A 15,562-nucleotide genomic window follows, 5' to 3' on the forward strand; every position below is an offset into this window, starting at 1 on the left:
ATATTCAACTTTTCCCAGCTCCCCGTCCTCTCGGAGCGTTTACTTCGCTCCGACTCCTCTGGGGGTTTCTCCTCAGCCTCCTCAGCTCTCCATGTTGGTGACACTCCAGGTCACCGCCTTGCATGTTAAGGCGACTTCTCCCGAAGTCACCTCAGGAGTTCGGCGGATAGGCTCCCCGTCAGCTGTCGCCACGGAAACATTCGCCGTTGTATGATATAAGTTCTGAAACCCGGGGAGATAAAAGAGGCACGCGTTGCAGACTGACATTTCATTTAAATGATAACACACAGACACACACGAGACATGCTGGATTTCTGCACATTTCAGCGATTAGGAGTAATCACAACTAATTCACTTAGCGGAGATTTCTATATCTCTGACAAGCTGTCATCACGCTGAACCCAATCATCTCAACCCATAATCATTTTGTTCTTTTTTGGGGGGGGAACTTGTAGTGATCTCATATTCATATTGAAGGCTGAGGAGAATAATTAGCTGTCTTAGGGTTACACATTTCACCCGTACACTTCCTGCTGCTGATTGAGGTGACGCTTATTGGAAGAACTGTGACATCTTGGAAGACAGATTGGAGATTTTTTTTTGTGCTCTAATGTGTATGTACTGTAGATATGTACAATACACGCATGTTTCCAGTTAAAAGAAATCACAAGTATGGAAGCTCAAAGCACCCAATGTTTACAAAAGTGTTGGAAAAACCAATAAATGCACTGCCTGGTCCACAAAAAAACAACAACAAAGTCACCACCTGGATTCAACTAAGCAAAATGAATGGTTTTAATGATTTGGTTTTTAACGAAGGGTCAAATCTTCGGCTCCCATCAGGCAGGGGAAACGTCTAAGGAGAAAGTACTAAAACTGAGCTAAGAACTGACCGACTCATTAAAAACTACAAGGAAAGAGGAGAATATCACCATCTGCAAGGGAGGAAACGCGATCAGAGCAAAATCGCGATTGGTCTTGGCTGGCGACGACTTGAAACATGTCGTGAAGTAAAATCGAAGTTAAACAACAGTGGCTGTGTTTTAATAGAGAAAGTGAGAGTATTTCCACATGAATGTGGATGTGGAATATGAAGGGTATAAAGAATAGACATTTTTAATCCATCTGGAGCGATGGAAGAAGGTCATGTGATGTACTGACCCTCCTTCTTTCTTCCCGTTACAGTTTTTCTGCATTGCTTCACTAGGATAGGATTGTCTTCATGACTGGGCTGAGTTGACTTTTTCTTGTAGAGTGTCTTGAGACGACGTGTCATGATTTTGGTGGCATGTAAATATATACAGCCTGGGCCATGGTGGCTCAGGACGTAGAGGTTTGTACTCAATCAGTATGAAAATGAACATGCCGCATTAGTTCCATGATCTTATGATTAGGTCAGAGCGTTACAGATGACAGGGCAGCGGATTTCACTCTGTTCTTCCGTTTGAATCAGAAGAGAAAACGCCTGCAGTCATCACTTCTTTACTCTAATTGGGTTTGACAGGTGAAGATGATGCAATCAAGAAAAAGAAAGAAAGAAAGAAACACTAGAAAGTTCAAAGATTTCCACCTGATAGACGTTTGATTGCAGGTCCAGACACCAGAACAAAGTTTGCTTAGACTTGAAACCTTTCGGACCTCCACCTGATGTGAAGAAGTGGCAAACAAGCCACACATTTCCAAGAAAAGCATAAATGGATAGGCTGCCATTTGGCAGGAAGTACAGGGATTAGTCCAGAAAAAAACAAAACAAAACCAGACCGGATGCTACGCTGATTCCACTGTTATGGCAACGGAGAAGAATTCAGAGACCATTCGTGTGGGTTTGCTTTGGGTTGCTGCCTAAAAACGCTGTAAAAACCTTGTAATTGTAAATCCTCAGCAACTTTGTCTGTTGATTGAGGAGTCGTTTAGAGATGAACATGATGGGACACAAAGCGAGCCAGTAAGGATTACAACACTAACATTCCTGGTGAACTCCCCACAACCTGATTCTACTGAGAACCGGTGGGGCAGCATTAAGGAAAATTGACTGTTTTGATGTTTGCATCGCGTTATAATGTTATTCCCTCATCAAAAACATACTTGGATATTAGAGAAACCCTTAAATCTCCCATGGCAACCTTCCAGCTGTGCAAAACGCCTGGGTGGGCCTAGCCCCGCCTTCGACTTTCCGAGCTTCTGTGCTTCTGCCTCACAGAGCAGCTCTTCCCCTGCGAGTTCCTTTACTCAGCTCCTTCAGACTAGCGGCAGCAGCAATTAGGAAGCGCCTGATGGAGCTGCTGAGCTCATTACATGAGCTGCTTCTCAGTGCAACGCTGGTAAAAACATTGGTAGAAGGTTTATATAGGAGCCATGCTGTGGTGACTTCCTGAAGGCGGAGTTTGAGAAAGCGCAGGAGTTTTTATAGAGAGGCATTAAATTATAAAGTAAAATTTATTGTAAGTCATATTTGATAACATGTAGCATTTTTGTAACATCTGAAGGTAACATAGTTACTTGATTGTGCATGGAAAACACGATACTGCCCCTCTGAAAAGAAAGCTGTCAGATTAACAATCCAATCATCGTGATTTCATCAAAGCGTTGACTCAACAATCTCCATCCGTCAGAATTTGGCCCAGAAGCTGATATCAACATGATGTACCAAGGCTAACTACTAAAGTCCAAAATGTGAATATTAATGCTTCACACGAACTCGATGTCACTTTGTAAATAGGGGATTTTTTCAAATTATTATTATTATTTCTAAAACATATATTACTGAGCTCCAGTAACCACAGAAGAAAGATAAATAAATAAGTCTAACACAGTTTACGAAAAACAAACTTTCTGTCAACGTTTGACCATTTGGAGTGTTTTCCTCTGGAGGATCTTCTCGCTCCCTTTCATTTCACTTTGTCATGTGCTGTGACAGTTGCCACCTGCCTGTCGAGCACTTTGCGTCAGACACAGCCACTTTGTCATCGCTGAGCCACAATGCTTCTGCTGTCTGACATTCTGAGGGGAGGTGGTTGGTTTTTTTTCTTCTCTTTTTGTCGTCTTTGCCTCCTTGTGAGTAATTGGTAAATTTGTGATTTTCTTCATTCACAGATTGCTTTCTGCACGATGTAACACAGAGTTCAGATAACATGGGATGCCTGGATCCACCTGTGGCGTTTGGGAGCACATAAAACATTCCTCTGGTTGCGTGTGGACGGCCTTTTAATAATTATTTTTCTTCGAATGCCTTTAGCTAAATAAATGTTTCGCGCCTTTTTAGAGAGAATCCAATCCAAAGTTGACGGTTGCTGCAGCTCCATAAAGTTTGCGAACCTCCTGTGGGTGTTTCGTTTCATCACATAGATTACATATCCAGGTTTTGTATTTTGTGATCCACGTCTACAGATGTACTTCCTGTTTCGCGTAAGTGTCCGTGACCCTTGAGCTGGTTTTATGCGACAATAAAAACAAAGCTGCGCACAACCGTGACGATGTCGCGTTTGTTTGGTGAAACGTTTTAATCAGAATCTGAAAAGTGCGGCGTGCTTTTGACGCTAGTGCTGTGCAGAACCGCACACGGCGGCAAGTCTTTTCAAGTACGTCTCGACTAACGTTAGCAGGAACCAGTCGGGGCTGATTAAAAGAACCAGAAGACACCGACGTTCAAAGACTTTCCATAGATTCTGAGATTAAGACCTGGAGTTTAGCTAGGCCATTCTGACACATGCATGTGCCTTGATCTGATCCATTCGACTGCATCTCTGGCTTTATGCTTCATGTTGTTTTACCTCTGGGAGAATAAACCTTCACCCTGAGCTGAACTCCCTTTGATTTCTAAAAAGAGTGATATAAATTTGAGCTACTAAATAGTTTTGTTAAGGATTTTTCAGTTCAGTAACTAAATACAGAGATATTAAAGGCTGACTTATCTACAGTGAGTTAAGATTTTAATAAAGGATTCTGCAGTTAAAAAGTTTAAAATTGATTATCTTTAAAAACCATACAGTTTATTTGTCTATGAATTACCAATTGTATCAGAATGCTTGAATGTTTATTTGATGTGGTTCAGGGAAACCTGAAAGAACAAGTGTACTTTAATTGCTTGGAGAGCTGTTCATTAAGGTAAGGTGAAAAACACCGGAAATTGCTTCGTCTTCAAAATAAAAGCGCGACATTTCTCACACCATTTCTATCCAAATGAAAGTATCTCGGTCGTTTTTTTTTGTTTTTTTTTTTAAATAAATAAAATAAAACAATAGTCCTGTGTGAGGGAAATTAAAAAGCTTTCCACTTGAATATGGTATCTTTGGACGTCTGTTTAACACTGGTAGTACAGTGAGAGCTTTATTCAGACGCTATGAGCGGATACTGGTTTCACTAGACGATGGACTTGACACTCGTGACAAAATCAGCTGTGCGCGCCGTGGTACCCGCACATCCAGCAGCACATCCCGTTGATAACTGGGAGTCGACGAGGGAGAGAGAACACCAAGGCGTTATAATCATAACGCAACTGGAAAAGGAAAAAGAAGAAAATCTTCCAGGGGAAAGGGGGAGTTTTGTATTCCACAGAGGGGGGAAAAATGGGACATTTGGGGAATTCATCCAGTCTCCGGTCTCCAGTCATCTCCACATTAAAGTGGAGCGGAACTCTCGGGCGCGCTGCCGGACCTCTGCTGCGCCTCGGCGCGCTCCGCGAAGCATCAACCCCACAATGATAGCAGCGCGGCTCTAACTATGGGCGCGCACATCCTGGAGTCCAACTCCAGCGCCAACCTGACGCCCGCGGTGTCCGAGGCTGGGATCGTGCTGCCGGGCTACCTGGTGGTGATCTTCTCGGTCCTCATGGTGACTCTGGTGATCGTGGTGGTGGCCGGGAACGCGCTGGTCATCATGGCTTTTATCGTGGATAAAACCCTGAGGAATCAGAGCAACTACTTCTTTCTGAACCTCGCCATCTCCGATTTTCTCGTGGGTAAGTTGGCACTCTTGGGAGCCTGTCGCTATTTTCTAATGTGCTCATATTTTCTCCTCGCGAGTGCTTATTACGCACGATCCGACACGTACTCTTACACATAAATTGGAGTGTTTTCTCTTCTAAATGTGTCCTTTGTCATTATTCACGGGCATTTTTACGCACCGAGGAGCATAATTGTATTATTTTTTTTATTACAGTAGTTGGTCGCTCACGTTCCTTTCTATAGGTCACTACTTCAGCTGAGGGTCATTAACAAATTTGCTGGGGAGAAACTGTCCGAAATCTACACCTAATCTTTTTAAACTGCCACATGTAAAAACAGCTGGCATCCAGACTGTGCAGAGGTGGGAATGTTAATGATTTGGAGGCGTTGAATCATCATGCGGTATATCTTTTGTATGTGTGTGTGTGTGTGTGTGTGTTTTCCAGGTGCTTTCTGCATCCCAGTGTACATCCCCTACAACCTGACTGGCAGGTGGATGCTGGGGAAGGGGCTCTGCAAAGTCTGGCTGGTCATGGACTACCTGCTCTGCTCCGCCTCTGTCTTCAACATTGTCCTCATTAGTTATGACCGCTTCCTGTCAGTCACCAGGGCAGTAAGTACAGCCTGTGAAGATGCTCATTACTACACACTTGCACGCCCGCACACACACACGCACGCACACGCACACACACACACACACATCAGAGTCACATTCAGTTCAAAGAAGGTGTCATTTCCCTCCCAAAGGCAGATTTTGGTGCAAGATGTCACTGACTTCTCCGGTTTCCCTCAAAGTTTTTTATATTCTTTATTTCCTATATGAGTTCATGTCTCCACACGTTGGCTCTGTAATTAAAAAATGTATCTGTCTTTTGATTATTCCGATCAATGATTACTCCAGCAAATCATTTGGCTTCCAGTTGAGTTTTAGCAACAAAGTCATTTCTGCCTGCAGTGAAGACGGTTGTACTGTAGTTTCAAAACTGCAATATTTCCCATGATTCCAGTTACTAGATTCAATGTCTTTTTGAATAGAAAACAAGCATGACCACATGGATTTTGGCAATTAAACCATCATCACATTTGTATCGACTGCAGCTCAGCGAAGCCCAAAGTTATGAATTATAATAGGATAATGTGGGCCATTAATGATCTTCCTGTGGGAAACACATCCTGAAAATGGAAAATGTTGTTTCCGGTCAGAATAACAGCTGAATAGAAACTAAAGCATGTAAGATTCCACAAAGATCTGCTGGTTTAAAAGACTTAATATTTGTAGCTTTTTGCTCTGCTTTTCATTTTTTAATCTAATAAAACCAGGAACCTTCTGCTCTCAGTACGAGTTTAACCAGGAAGGTCATTAGTGACACACCGCCTCCAGCCTCTGCTGCATGTGTAAACTATCATCAATTTCCCTTTAAATAATCAGCCAATGCAAAGATGATAAGGGCTTAAAGGCTCATCTAAATCAAGTTTGCTTAAACCACTCTGATTTCTATATATATATATTAGAGTTATTTAAAGACAATTCACATTATAAGACACCAAGAGAGTTATTCATCCAGGGTGGGATTATTAAATGCTCCTCAATAATTTAACAGACAGCCTATATATATATATATATATATATATATATATATATATATATATATATATATATATATATATATATATATATATATATATATATATATATAAATCTCTTAAATCAGCCCCTTTAAGTGGTAAATAATTTTTTAAAGCTCTAGTAACTGATCAAAGAGGCAAAGTGAAAAACAAAAACCACAGAAAGCTAAATTCCCTTTCCTGGAGCCTCGACTCTGGGGTTAAACTCAGGCAGCTGTCGATGTATTGAAACCTGCTGACTATGAAACGACACGGCTCACGTTTCTGAGACGTCGCTGTGATTTCAGAGCCGCTGGTTCGCTGCTGGTGGATCACGGGCAGAGTTTGGTTCCTGAGGTGATGTCACAGTTATGTAATGAAGGAGTCAGGAAGTATTTCGGTGATCGTACAGTGGGTGTAGAATCAGGTTGGAGAGGAAGCAGCAGGGAGGGCTTGTGGAAGTCAGTTTCATGGATGGTGGAAACACGATTCATCTGGGAATAAAACCATGAAAACCCACATTGAGGGCTTGTTCTTCCTGCTTAGCAATTTTTAGCAATTTCCTCCAAAAAAAACCAAAAAACCCTGAGTCTTGGTAAGGTCAGTTGAATTGCTATCAATGAACTGAGAGGTCTTTTTGATTTTTTTCCCCATGTATTTGGAGCTACTATAATAAATTTACTGTCTCACAATCTTTTCTTTTCCGTTCGACCAAACTATCCACTGTGCTCGCAGACAAATCATTTAATTTCGCGACGCAGCGTCTCGTGTTAGCCGTTTCGATCTCGTGTTGACTGGCGGCTCTCAAAAGGCCGTGATGAAATCTCATCTCCTCAGTGTTCACTTCGAATCCGCGGGGAGCGTTGTCTCTCTTCATTTACCGCTAAAGTGTCTCTGCTTTTGTAGTGAACAGCTCAAGATCCAGGCCAGCTCCAATTAGGGGCCGATCTCGAAGAGGCGCCATGTCGTTATCAGTTTTTCTTTTCTCCTCAACTTGGTCTTGAGCCACGTCAACAGCAGCAGCAACATCCCCAGCTGTTGCAATGTACTGAAGCAGTCTGATTTGAAACAAATAATAAAGAAAGAAAGAACAGGAGAACAAAAAGACTTGAAGAATAGTGAATAGAGGAACCCTTCTGAATGATGGTGAGGAGGTGAAGCTAAATGAGAGAGGAAGAGCGAGGGGAAACCAGATGTCTCTTTCACAGCCATGTTGCATCAATGAATGTGGCTCTCAGCCCAACATTCCCCTGCTCTGTTTGGCTTCAGTGACACACCGTGGAGTAAGTGCGTCATGAGTGGGTTTTATTTACAGCATCTCTCCTTTGCGCTACCGGAGCAACATTAAGGGCTTCATCCTGAAGAAGAAACCAGCGTTTTTTGTTGTTTTGTCGCTGTTGCCGCCGAAGCAGCTGTGCCTGATTGTTAGTCACAGAAACACATGTATTATGGAGCAGAGTTTGTGTTGTGAGGGCATCACTGGTAAATCACACTCTGTGCCTCTCCTCTCCGTGCAGGTTAAATACAGAGCGCAGAGGAACATCACCCGCCAGGCGGTGCTGAAGATGGTGGCGGTCTGGCTGCTGGCGTTCCTCCTATACGGCCCCGCGATCATCTTCTGGGAGGCCATCGTGGGCCAGAGCGTAGTCCCGGCCCACGAGTGCTACGCAGAGTTTTATTTCACTTGGTACTTCCTGCTCAGCGCTTCGACCTTCGAGTTCTTCACACCGTTCGTGTCGGTGGCCTTCTTCAACCTCAGCATCTACCTTAACATCCACCGGAGGAACAAGAGCGGGAACGGCGGTGCCGAGGACGAGGCCAAGCCGCAGAGGAAGCCCAAGAAGCACAGAGACGGCGCGGGGGCCTGGTCCGTGTTTTTCGTCAAGACTCGGAAGGTGACCTCCAGCGAGCCTGCTGCTATCTCGGCGGTCATAGAGGACGATGACATTCTGTCGCCCTCCTCCAGCGGCTGCCCTGACACCAGTCAGATTTTTGTGCAGAGGGAGAAGTTCTCTCCTCACCGGAAAAACTCCAGGCTGTTTCAGCACACGGCTTCCTGCATGGCGCCGGGCCGGAGAGCTCCTGGATCCCGCCTTTCCCGAGACAAAAAGATCGCCAAGTCGCTGGCTATCATCGTCTGTATTTTTGGGATATGCTGGGCTCCGTACACTCTGCTCATGATCATCCGCGCCGCCTGTGGCGGCGAATGTGTGGCACACTACTGGTATGAGATCACATTCTGGCTCCTGTGGCTGAACTCGGCCATCAATCCGTTCCTGTACCCTTTGTGCCACAGCAGCTTCCGAAGAGCTTTCTCAAAGATACTGTGCCCTAAGAGGCAGTCGGTGCAGCCTCAAATCGAGGTTCAATCTTGCTAGATGAACTCAGCTGCACAGCCATATTTGAAGAATGCAGTTAGTGTTTGATGGTCATACGCTGTAAAAACTCATACAATATTCTTCCACGAAAAAAAGGTTTCAAACTGCATTTAAAGGGATAGTTTGGCTCTTACCCTTGAATAGGCAGGTGTCGGATCTACTGGCGGGTGACATGGACTTAAAATTTTATCACGATATTTTGTGATACTATTGCGATAATGATGCAAGGTATTACAGGGCACTGCGTAGCTGTGACTGCATGACACATCAATTTTATTTCCACAATGCAAACGCTGCTTTTGAAAAACCATATTTAATGCTCTTCTTTAGGATACCAGTCGCTAAACTTCACACAACTGCTTAATTTTTTCACATTTATTGACACTCTCTCATCAGACAAACAGTATAGAAAATAGTGAAATTAACAATCTGACAATAGAGACAGCTTGGGTTTTTTTCTTAAGCATCATTAATTGGAATTTGTCACGACGACAAATCAAAATGCTTATAAATAATTTATCACGGTGAAAGACAAACGATGCGCTAGATGCACACCTCTTGTCATATTGTGAAGAAATCCTAAAAGTAATGAACAGCTAACAGCTAATCTGACCCGCTTGTTATTTCAGCCGTAGTTACCAATTTAAAACAACTCAAACCAAAAATAACATTTCTACAGGATACAGCATGAGATTAGTGGATATTGCATGTGTATATTTTTTCAGGAGACCGTTGGTTGCTGTTTAATTAGCTGAACATCTTCTGTGTAATTATGCTAAAGCTACGTTAGCATAAACTGCTGGTTGTTTCCCTTCTCACCAGCCGCGTAGGCTACTGTCCGTTTGCTTTTTTCTCTGTCGAGGGGAAAGTAACGTTTTGGATTATCTGTCTGGCTGTTTTGTGCAACTACTGTATATCACAACAGTTTCAAATTTATATAAGTGTCCGGAGTAACAACAACATTGCCTATAGGTAGGAAAACAGCACCGAACCTAAGGTTGATATCGGCTAGTACTGTACTGTATCCCACGGACAAGAGTTGATTTTAGTTTGAGCTCTTTTAACTCATCCAGAACCAACTGAGCCGTGTTGTTATTTGTAACAGTTTCCTTTCCTGTGATAGAAAAATGTCAAATTGCAACAACTTGGTCGAGAACCGGATTCTTCATCGCAAAGGAAGGTTATTAGTTAGTAAAGCACGACTGCTTTATTGCTATTATTTTTGTCTTTCCTTCCCGAACTGCCTCAAACTTTTTATGATAAATCTTTGTTTAATAGGGAAAGAAACTGCTGTGAACAACAACCTCGCTGCATTTCAAGGCACCCAAGCTATCCCTTTAAGCGAGAATTGCCAGGACACATTTGACAGCAATACGACGATGCAGAACAGTCTGGAACATGTTGATAACGCCGGAGTAGTGGAGTGGAGTCCCACTGAATCTGCATCAGTAGGTATAATTTCTCTTGATGAGAGTGCCCTCCAGAGCCAGTGTCACATCTTTTATTTAAGTGCTGCAAAACGTTGGTTTCAAAATGTATGTAAACCTTCAGTGTAACCAGATCGAGATGGATTAATGTGGTTTGGGCTAAAATGTGCTAAAAAGCTGTGAGGTGATGATTTATGTAGCCAGGTAGTCGGTGATTACCATCATTTAGTCCAGGTTATTACATTAGGCCTCCTGTACAGCACATAAAAATGATAAATTGGTGTCTGTCTGAATAGAAGCAACCAGAAAGACGTAGACGTCGTCTTTTTTTTTTCTTTTAAGACGGAAAACCTGTCATTTGTGTCAGGCTAATAAGAAATAAGGACATAAGGGTTTTTTAATGATTTACAACTCTGGCTGCACACGCCGTCCTTTTTCCTTTACCTTCTCGAATCCATAGACGAGAAATCTCTAGCATATGCCTTCAAAAAGCCAATTCAAGCTTTTCATCGTGCAGCAATAGAATTACTAATGCTCAAGTCCTCAAACATCAAAGCACAAGAGGAACCGACTGCTGGCCGTCTTTTCTATCGCTCGTCTTGCGTTGCCTACACTACGTTTATATTTAAATGAAGCTGTTGTTGATGTCAACAATGTCACAATGAAATGGAAAAACAAGATTAAACCCTTTGTTCACTCAGACCTGTTCGAGACAAACCTTTGCCTCGTCGCATAGAGTGAGACCTAAATGTCAGATACTGCTAATATCGTGGAGACTCGTGTCTGGGGACTGTGGGATGTTTTGCTCTGATATAGAGCGTGTGGCTCTCTGGACCCAATAGACGGTGACTCATCTTGAAGTTTTGTCTGTTTTGCTGAATAATAAGGAATCCTTTGTGTGTGATCTGTTGGTTTTTCTCTAAATCTGGTCAGAAGTTAACAGACAATCATCATGGTTGTAAATATCATCTTCGTTTTGAGGTTTTAGTGATTGATATGAACAGTTTTTGCTTTAAGGTTGGAATGAAGACACAACTTCAAACATTTCTTGAGAACAAGTGGTATTTAATCCACACAGATGAGTCTGTGTTTGTTTTGACTCCAGCCAGATTGAGGGTCTAGGTAATCTTTATAAAAATGCCAACATGTTTCATTTGAAGCAGTACCAAGGTTTTGAAGCATCCTGCAGGCCATTAGGGCACTCCTTCATGTCAATGTATGGGCAGAGTCCCAACTCGAATCAACTAGAGAATCTGTAGACGACGCTACAGATTAGGGTGATGGCAAGGAGGTCTTTCAACCTCAGAGACTTGCAGCTCATCACCAAAGATAAATGGTCAAATTACCAACAGAAACATCCGTAAAGCTGCCCGGCAGCTGTCAACTAAAATTTTCACATCACATTTTTAAATTACGCAATAAAATTGGATTTTCTAATATCGTTTTGTGTTTTTAGAAATGTCTGTCATTCCCCATAACAGACATCTTGAATGAAAAAAAATATATATATTTTTTATCGAGCATGTCCAAGGGTATTCACATTCACTCTTGGTACTATTTGATCAAATATCCCTTAGCATCCACATGCCTTTTGGTTTCCATCGACAAACTGTTTATGGCTCTAGCTGGATATTTGAGTGCCGTTTCAAGCAGTATTAATAGAGTTTTTACAAGTTTTGCCATGCCTGGCTTTTATTTCCTTCAGATTTCTAACAAAGCTGAGGTCAGGGCTTGATGTTTCCTGTTTTAGCCATTCCTAAACTCATTTTGACGTAGGTTTGGGATCATTGTCCTACTAAAACAACCAGACTGAGTCAACGTTTCTACTGTCTCGTCTTGATGTCAAACAGGATTTAAAGATAAAGATGAAATCTTTTTTGTCTTTCTCCTTAGTCCAGCCACTTTCTGTAACCACTGTGGGCAAAACAGTCCCACAGCATGAGGCCGGCATTGTGCATGACGGTACCGTATTCTTCAATTTGAAAGAATTGCATTGAGTTTTGCAGATATTCACTTTCCCCCTCTCCCTGGAGGCCTAGTAGCTCATCCTCAGTCTTTGTCTAGTCATAAAACTTTTCTCTAGAAGCTCAGTTCTATCAACCCTCTTTGGAGCAGGGGTTTATTGTCTGGTCAGCATATTCTCTCACTCCATGGCAACATAAAGGTTGTTACACTTCTGCTGCCTTTCCTCTGTTTGCAGATTATGACAAACTTGAGCTTTTGTGGTGCTCCCCATTTTCTGGATAATTTATTTTATTATTTTATTTTTTTACCATTTATTTTATCTGACGGTGACATTTTGTACAATATTTGTTAAAACCTGATCACATTTAGGTCTTCCAACATACCGATAATCCCAAACAAACAATCGGGTTTTACAACAGTTAAAGTGGGCTGACATTTAGCTTTTGAATGGGCCTTTTTAATATCACATACTCTATTGTAAAAACAACCAGTTGAAATTGACTACTAATCCAGATTATTTCCATGCTAAATTTTGCAAGAAACTTAAGAAAATATGCTATTTATTGATTGTTCTTTGCTGTGGTAATACCTATTGGGAACAAATGCTATCCTGTTAGAAAGTCTTTTTTTTTTTTTTTTATTTGGATGGTGGCACGCTTCAATGAAAATGCATTTGTGGGCTGAGTGAAAGAACAATCCAATCCTGTCTGCTTATGCCAAACAGATTATTCTGTTACTAACACTATTTTAGAAGACAGCGTTTGCTCCGTTGGTAAGACGATGTCTGCCAATAGTTCCTGAGTCTCATCTCGATGCGGTTTTGACTGCGATTTCCTCCAGTGATAACAAACCTTGTTTTTCACCCACACCGTCGCACCGCTGCCTCCACCAGCAGCTGTTTGGCTTCGGAAGAGAGGATTTGGACACAATCGACTCTGCTGCTCAACATAAAAAGGCATTCTCTTACAAATCTGTAACACCATTTCCGATTTTCAAGCTCTATTCCCAAATCTGTGTTGTTTCAATAGAGAAATAATCAACCAAATTAAAATTCCCTCACCCTTTGTGCTTAAGTTAAATAATTAAACCTGTATTTATACAGTTTTTCTCAGTTTATGACAGCGTAGAGATTTTAGTCTTCACCATGTGCCATGTCTGTTCCTGTTTATAAATATCACCGAAGCTGTTTGGTGGGTAATCATTTCATTCTGGAAATGAAAATGCTTTATGCATCCTTGAGAGAGCAAAATTAATGTGAAACATTCATATTATAGAGGAGTGAATGGAGAATTTTGACCCTGAATGTCCAATTCACTAAAGACCATCTGGCTCAAATTTGATGCACCACCATTTGTTCAAAAGGCTTCATATTTTAGATAACTTGTATTTAAAACGTACTGTCTGTCTTCGGCCTTTATCGGACCTGCCGATTGAGTTGCTTCTCTTCTCTGGACTTTTTATTTATTATGCAACAATGTCGGGGTTGAAATTCTTCATATCCATACCAACTCAGTCAAGCCGAAATGTTAAAAGAACCAGTTTACAGGAAAGATTTGAAGCCACATGTTTTATATTTTTGTTCAAAAGCTGCGCTGGATCTTTAAAGCTGAATTTTAATTTTAATTTCGTTTAGGTATGATGCTCAAGTTCAGAAGTAAATTTGGTTCTCTAACAAGAAGATAAACAAGTCAAACGAGTTCCAGCGAATAAAGTCGTCTCTCATGCAATATGACGTCCATTTTATTTTCTCATTCTGATTTCCTATTTTTGAAATGCATTTCTTTGACAGCCTGTCACTTTAAGAAAGAAATTTCTACCCACATTTGGCAGAGATACACACATCCACATCTGACACACACACACCAAACCAGTCAAAACGTCATGCTGCTGATCTTCATAGAGCTCAATGTTTTCCATGGCATTTAAAAAAAGCAACACATTTTTCGCTTTCACATTTATTTCCTAAAAATATTTGAGGGGCAAGCACATCCCCACACGGCGACGTGACAGCGGCGACTCCCAACCACCCAGCAGGACAGCAGTGAAAAATCACACAAATTGGTGAGAAGTGGCTGAAGGAACATTCGGCACCTAAACCCCACAGATAGGATCTCGATGGGGTCAGATGCCAGTCGTGTGATGAAGGCCCAGTTCCCAAAACAACAAAAAAAAAATCCCTGACCTAAAACCCCCAGAGACCAGAGGAAATAACGTTCATGTTGCAGTGCCAGACACTCCAGGACGCCCCGCATGTTTTCTGTCCATACCTTAACGAGTCTCGACTGTTTATGGGAGAGCAACTAAATATTATGTGCGTGGCCAGAAAGGCATCCAAGTTTCTCCGTGTTTGTAGCACCAAAAAAATACTGATCTGAATTTGGATTTAGGAGTTGCATCTGTAGAGATAGGCTGGAAAAAAAACCAAACATTTGCACTGATACTGGCTAGATTTGGAGCCCAGCGTGCGGTGAAGGAAGTATTTTGAAATGCTCTTGAAATATTGAGACAGATTACAAAATCGGATATAACGATGTCAGGAGGGCACTTAAAACGCCAGGAAACTCAGCATGGGTTGTCACGAAGCATGAATATTCATGCTGCCTTGGTTACTTTCTCTACAAAACAACAGAGAGAGCTCGGTTACTTGAAAAGGACAAACAAAAAGAGGGTGAATATAATTTGTTCATGTAGACGAAAATAAAAAAAAAAAAATAGAAAGATTAGATAAGACGTAGATTTACTCGCCTTATCTTACTCAAAGACAAATCGGTGAAAGGCAAATATTTGTGTTGCATCTTCACTGCTGCCGAAACATGCCGAGAAAGAAAAATGTAAAGACTTTACAGCAGGGGTGCCCAAAGTCGGTCCTCGAGGGCCGGCATCCTGCGTGTTTAAGTTCTCTCCCTGGTTAAAGCACCTGGATCAAATGATGGCTTATTAGAGGCCCAAGAAGAACATTGACATGCTGAGAAGGTTGTTACTACCAGCAGGGAGAGAACTAAAACATGCAGGATGCCGGCCCTCGAGGACCAACTTTGGGCACCCCTGCTTTACAGCGTATCTAAACCTTACTTCATATCTGTCTTTAGTTAGTTTGTTTGGGTCTGCAGATTAAAGGGGTGTTATCATGTATTGTCCAGGCTCATAGTGTCATTTAATAGCACAATCAAGTAACTATGTTACCTTAAGTTGTTATATAAATTGTGTGTATATCAAAAATAATTTAAGGGAAATTTGACCCTTT

General features: G+C 41.9%; 1 protein-coding gene across 1 annotated transcript; it reads left to right on the top strand.

Annotated features, from left to right (window-relative positions):
* Positions 1 to 4,238: 4,238 nt before the first annotated feature.
* LOC102218847 (histamine H3 receptor-like) lies at positions 4,239 to 15,166 on the top strand. The gene is made up of 3 exons (XM_014471240.2): positions 4,239 to 4,957; positions 5,390 to 5,556; positions 8,066 to 15,166. The coding sequence occupies exons 1-3, from the start codon at positions 4,720 to 4,722 to the stop codon at positions 8,924 to 8,926; spliced, it is 1,266 nt and encodes a 421-aa protein (XP_014326726.1). The 5' UTR covers positions 4,239 to 4,719; the 3' UTR covers positions 8,927 to 15,166.
* The last annotated feature ends 396 nt before the right edge of the window (positions 15,167 to 15,562 follow it).

This window comes from Xiphophorus maculatus, chromosome 9 (genome assembly GCF_002775205.1).
Source record: "Xiphophorus maculatus strain JP 163 A chromosome 9, X_maculatus-5.0-male, whole genome shotgun sequence".
NCBI classification, from domain to species: Eukaryota; Metazoa; Chordata; class Actinopteri; order Cyprinodontiformes; family Poeciliidae; genus Xiphophorus; species Xiphophorus maculatus.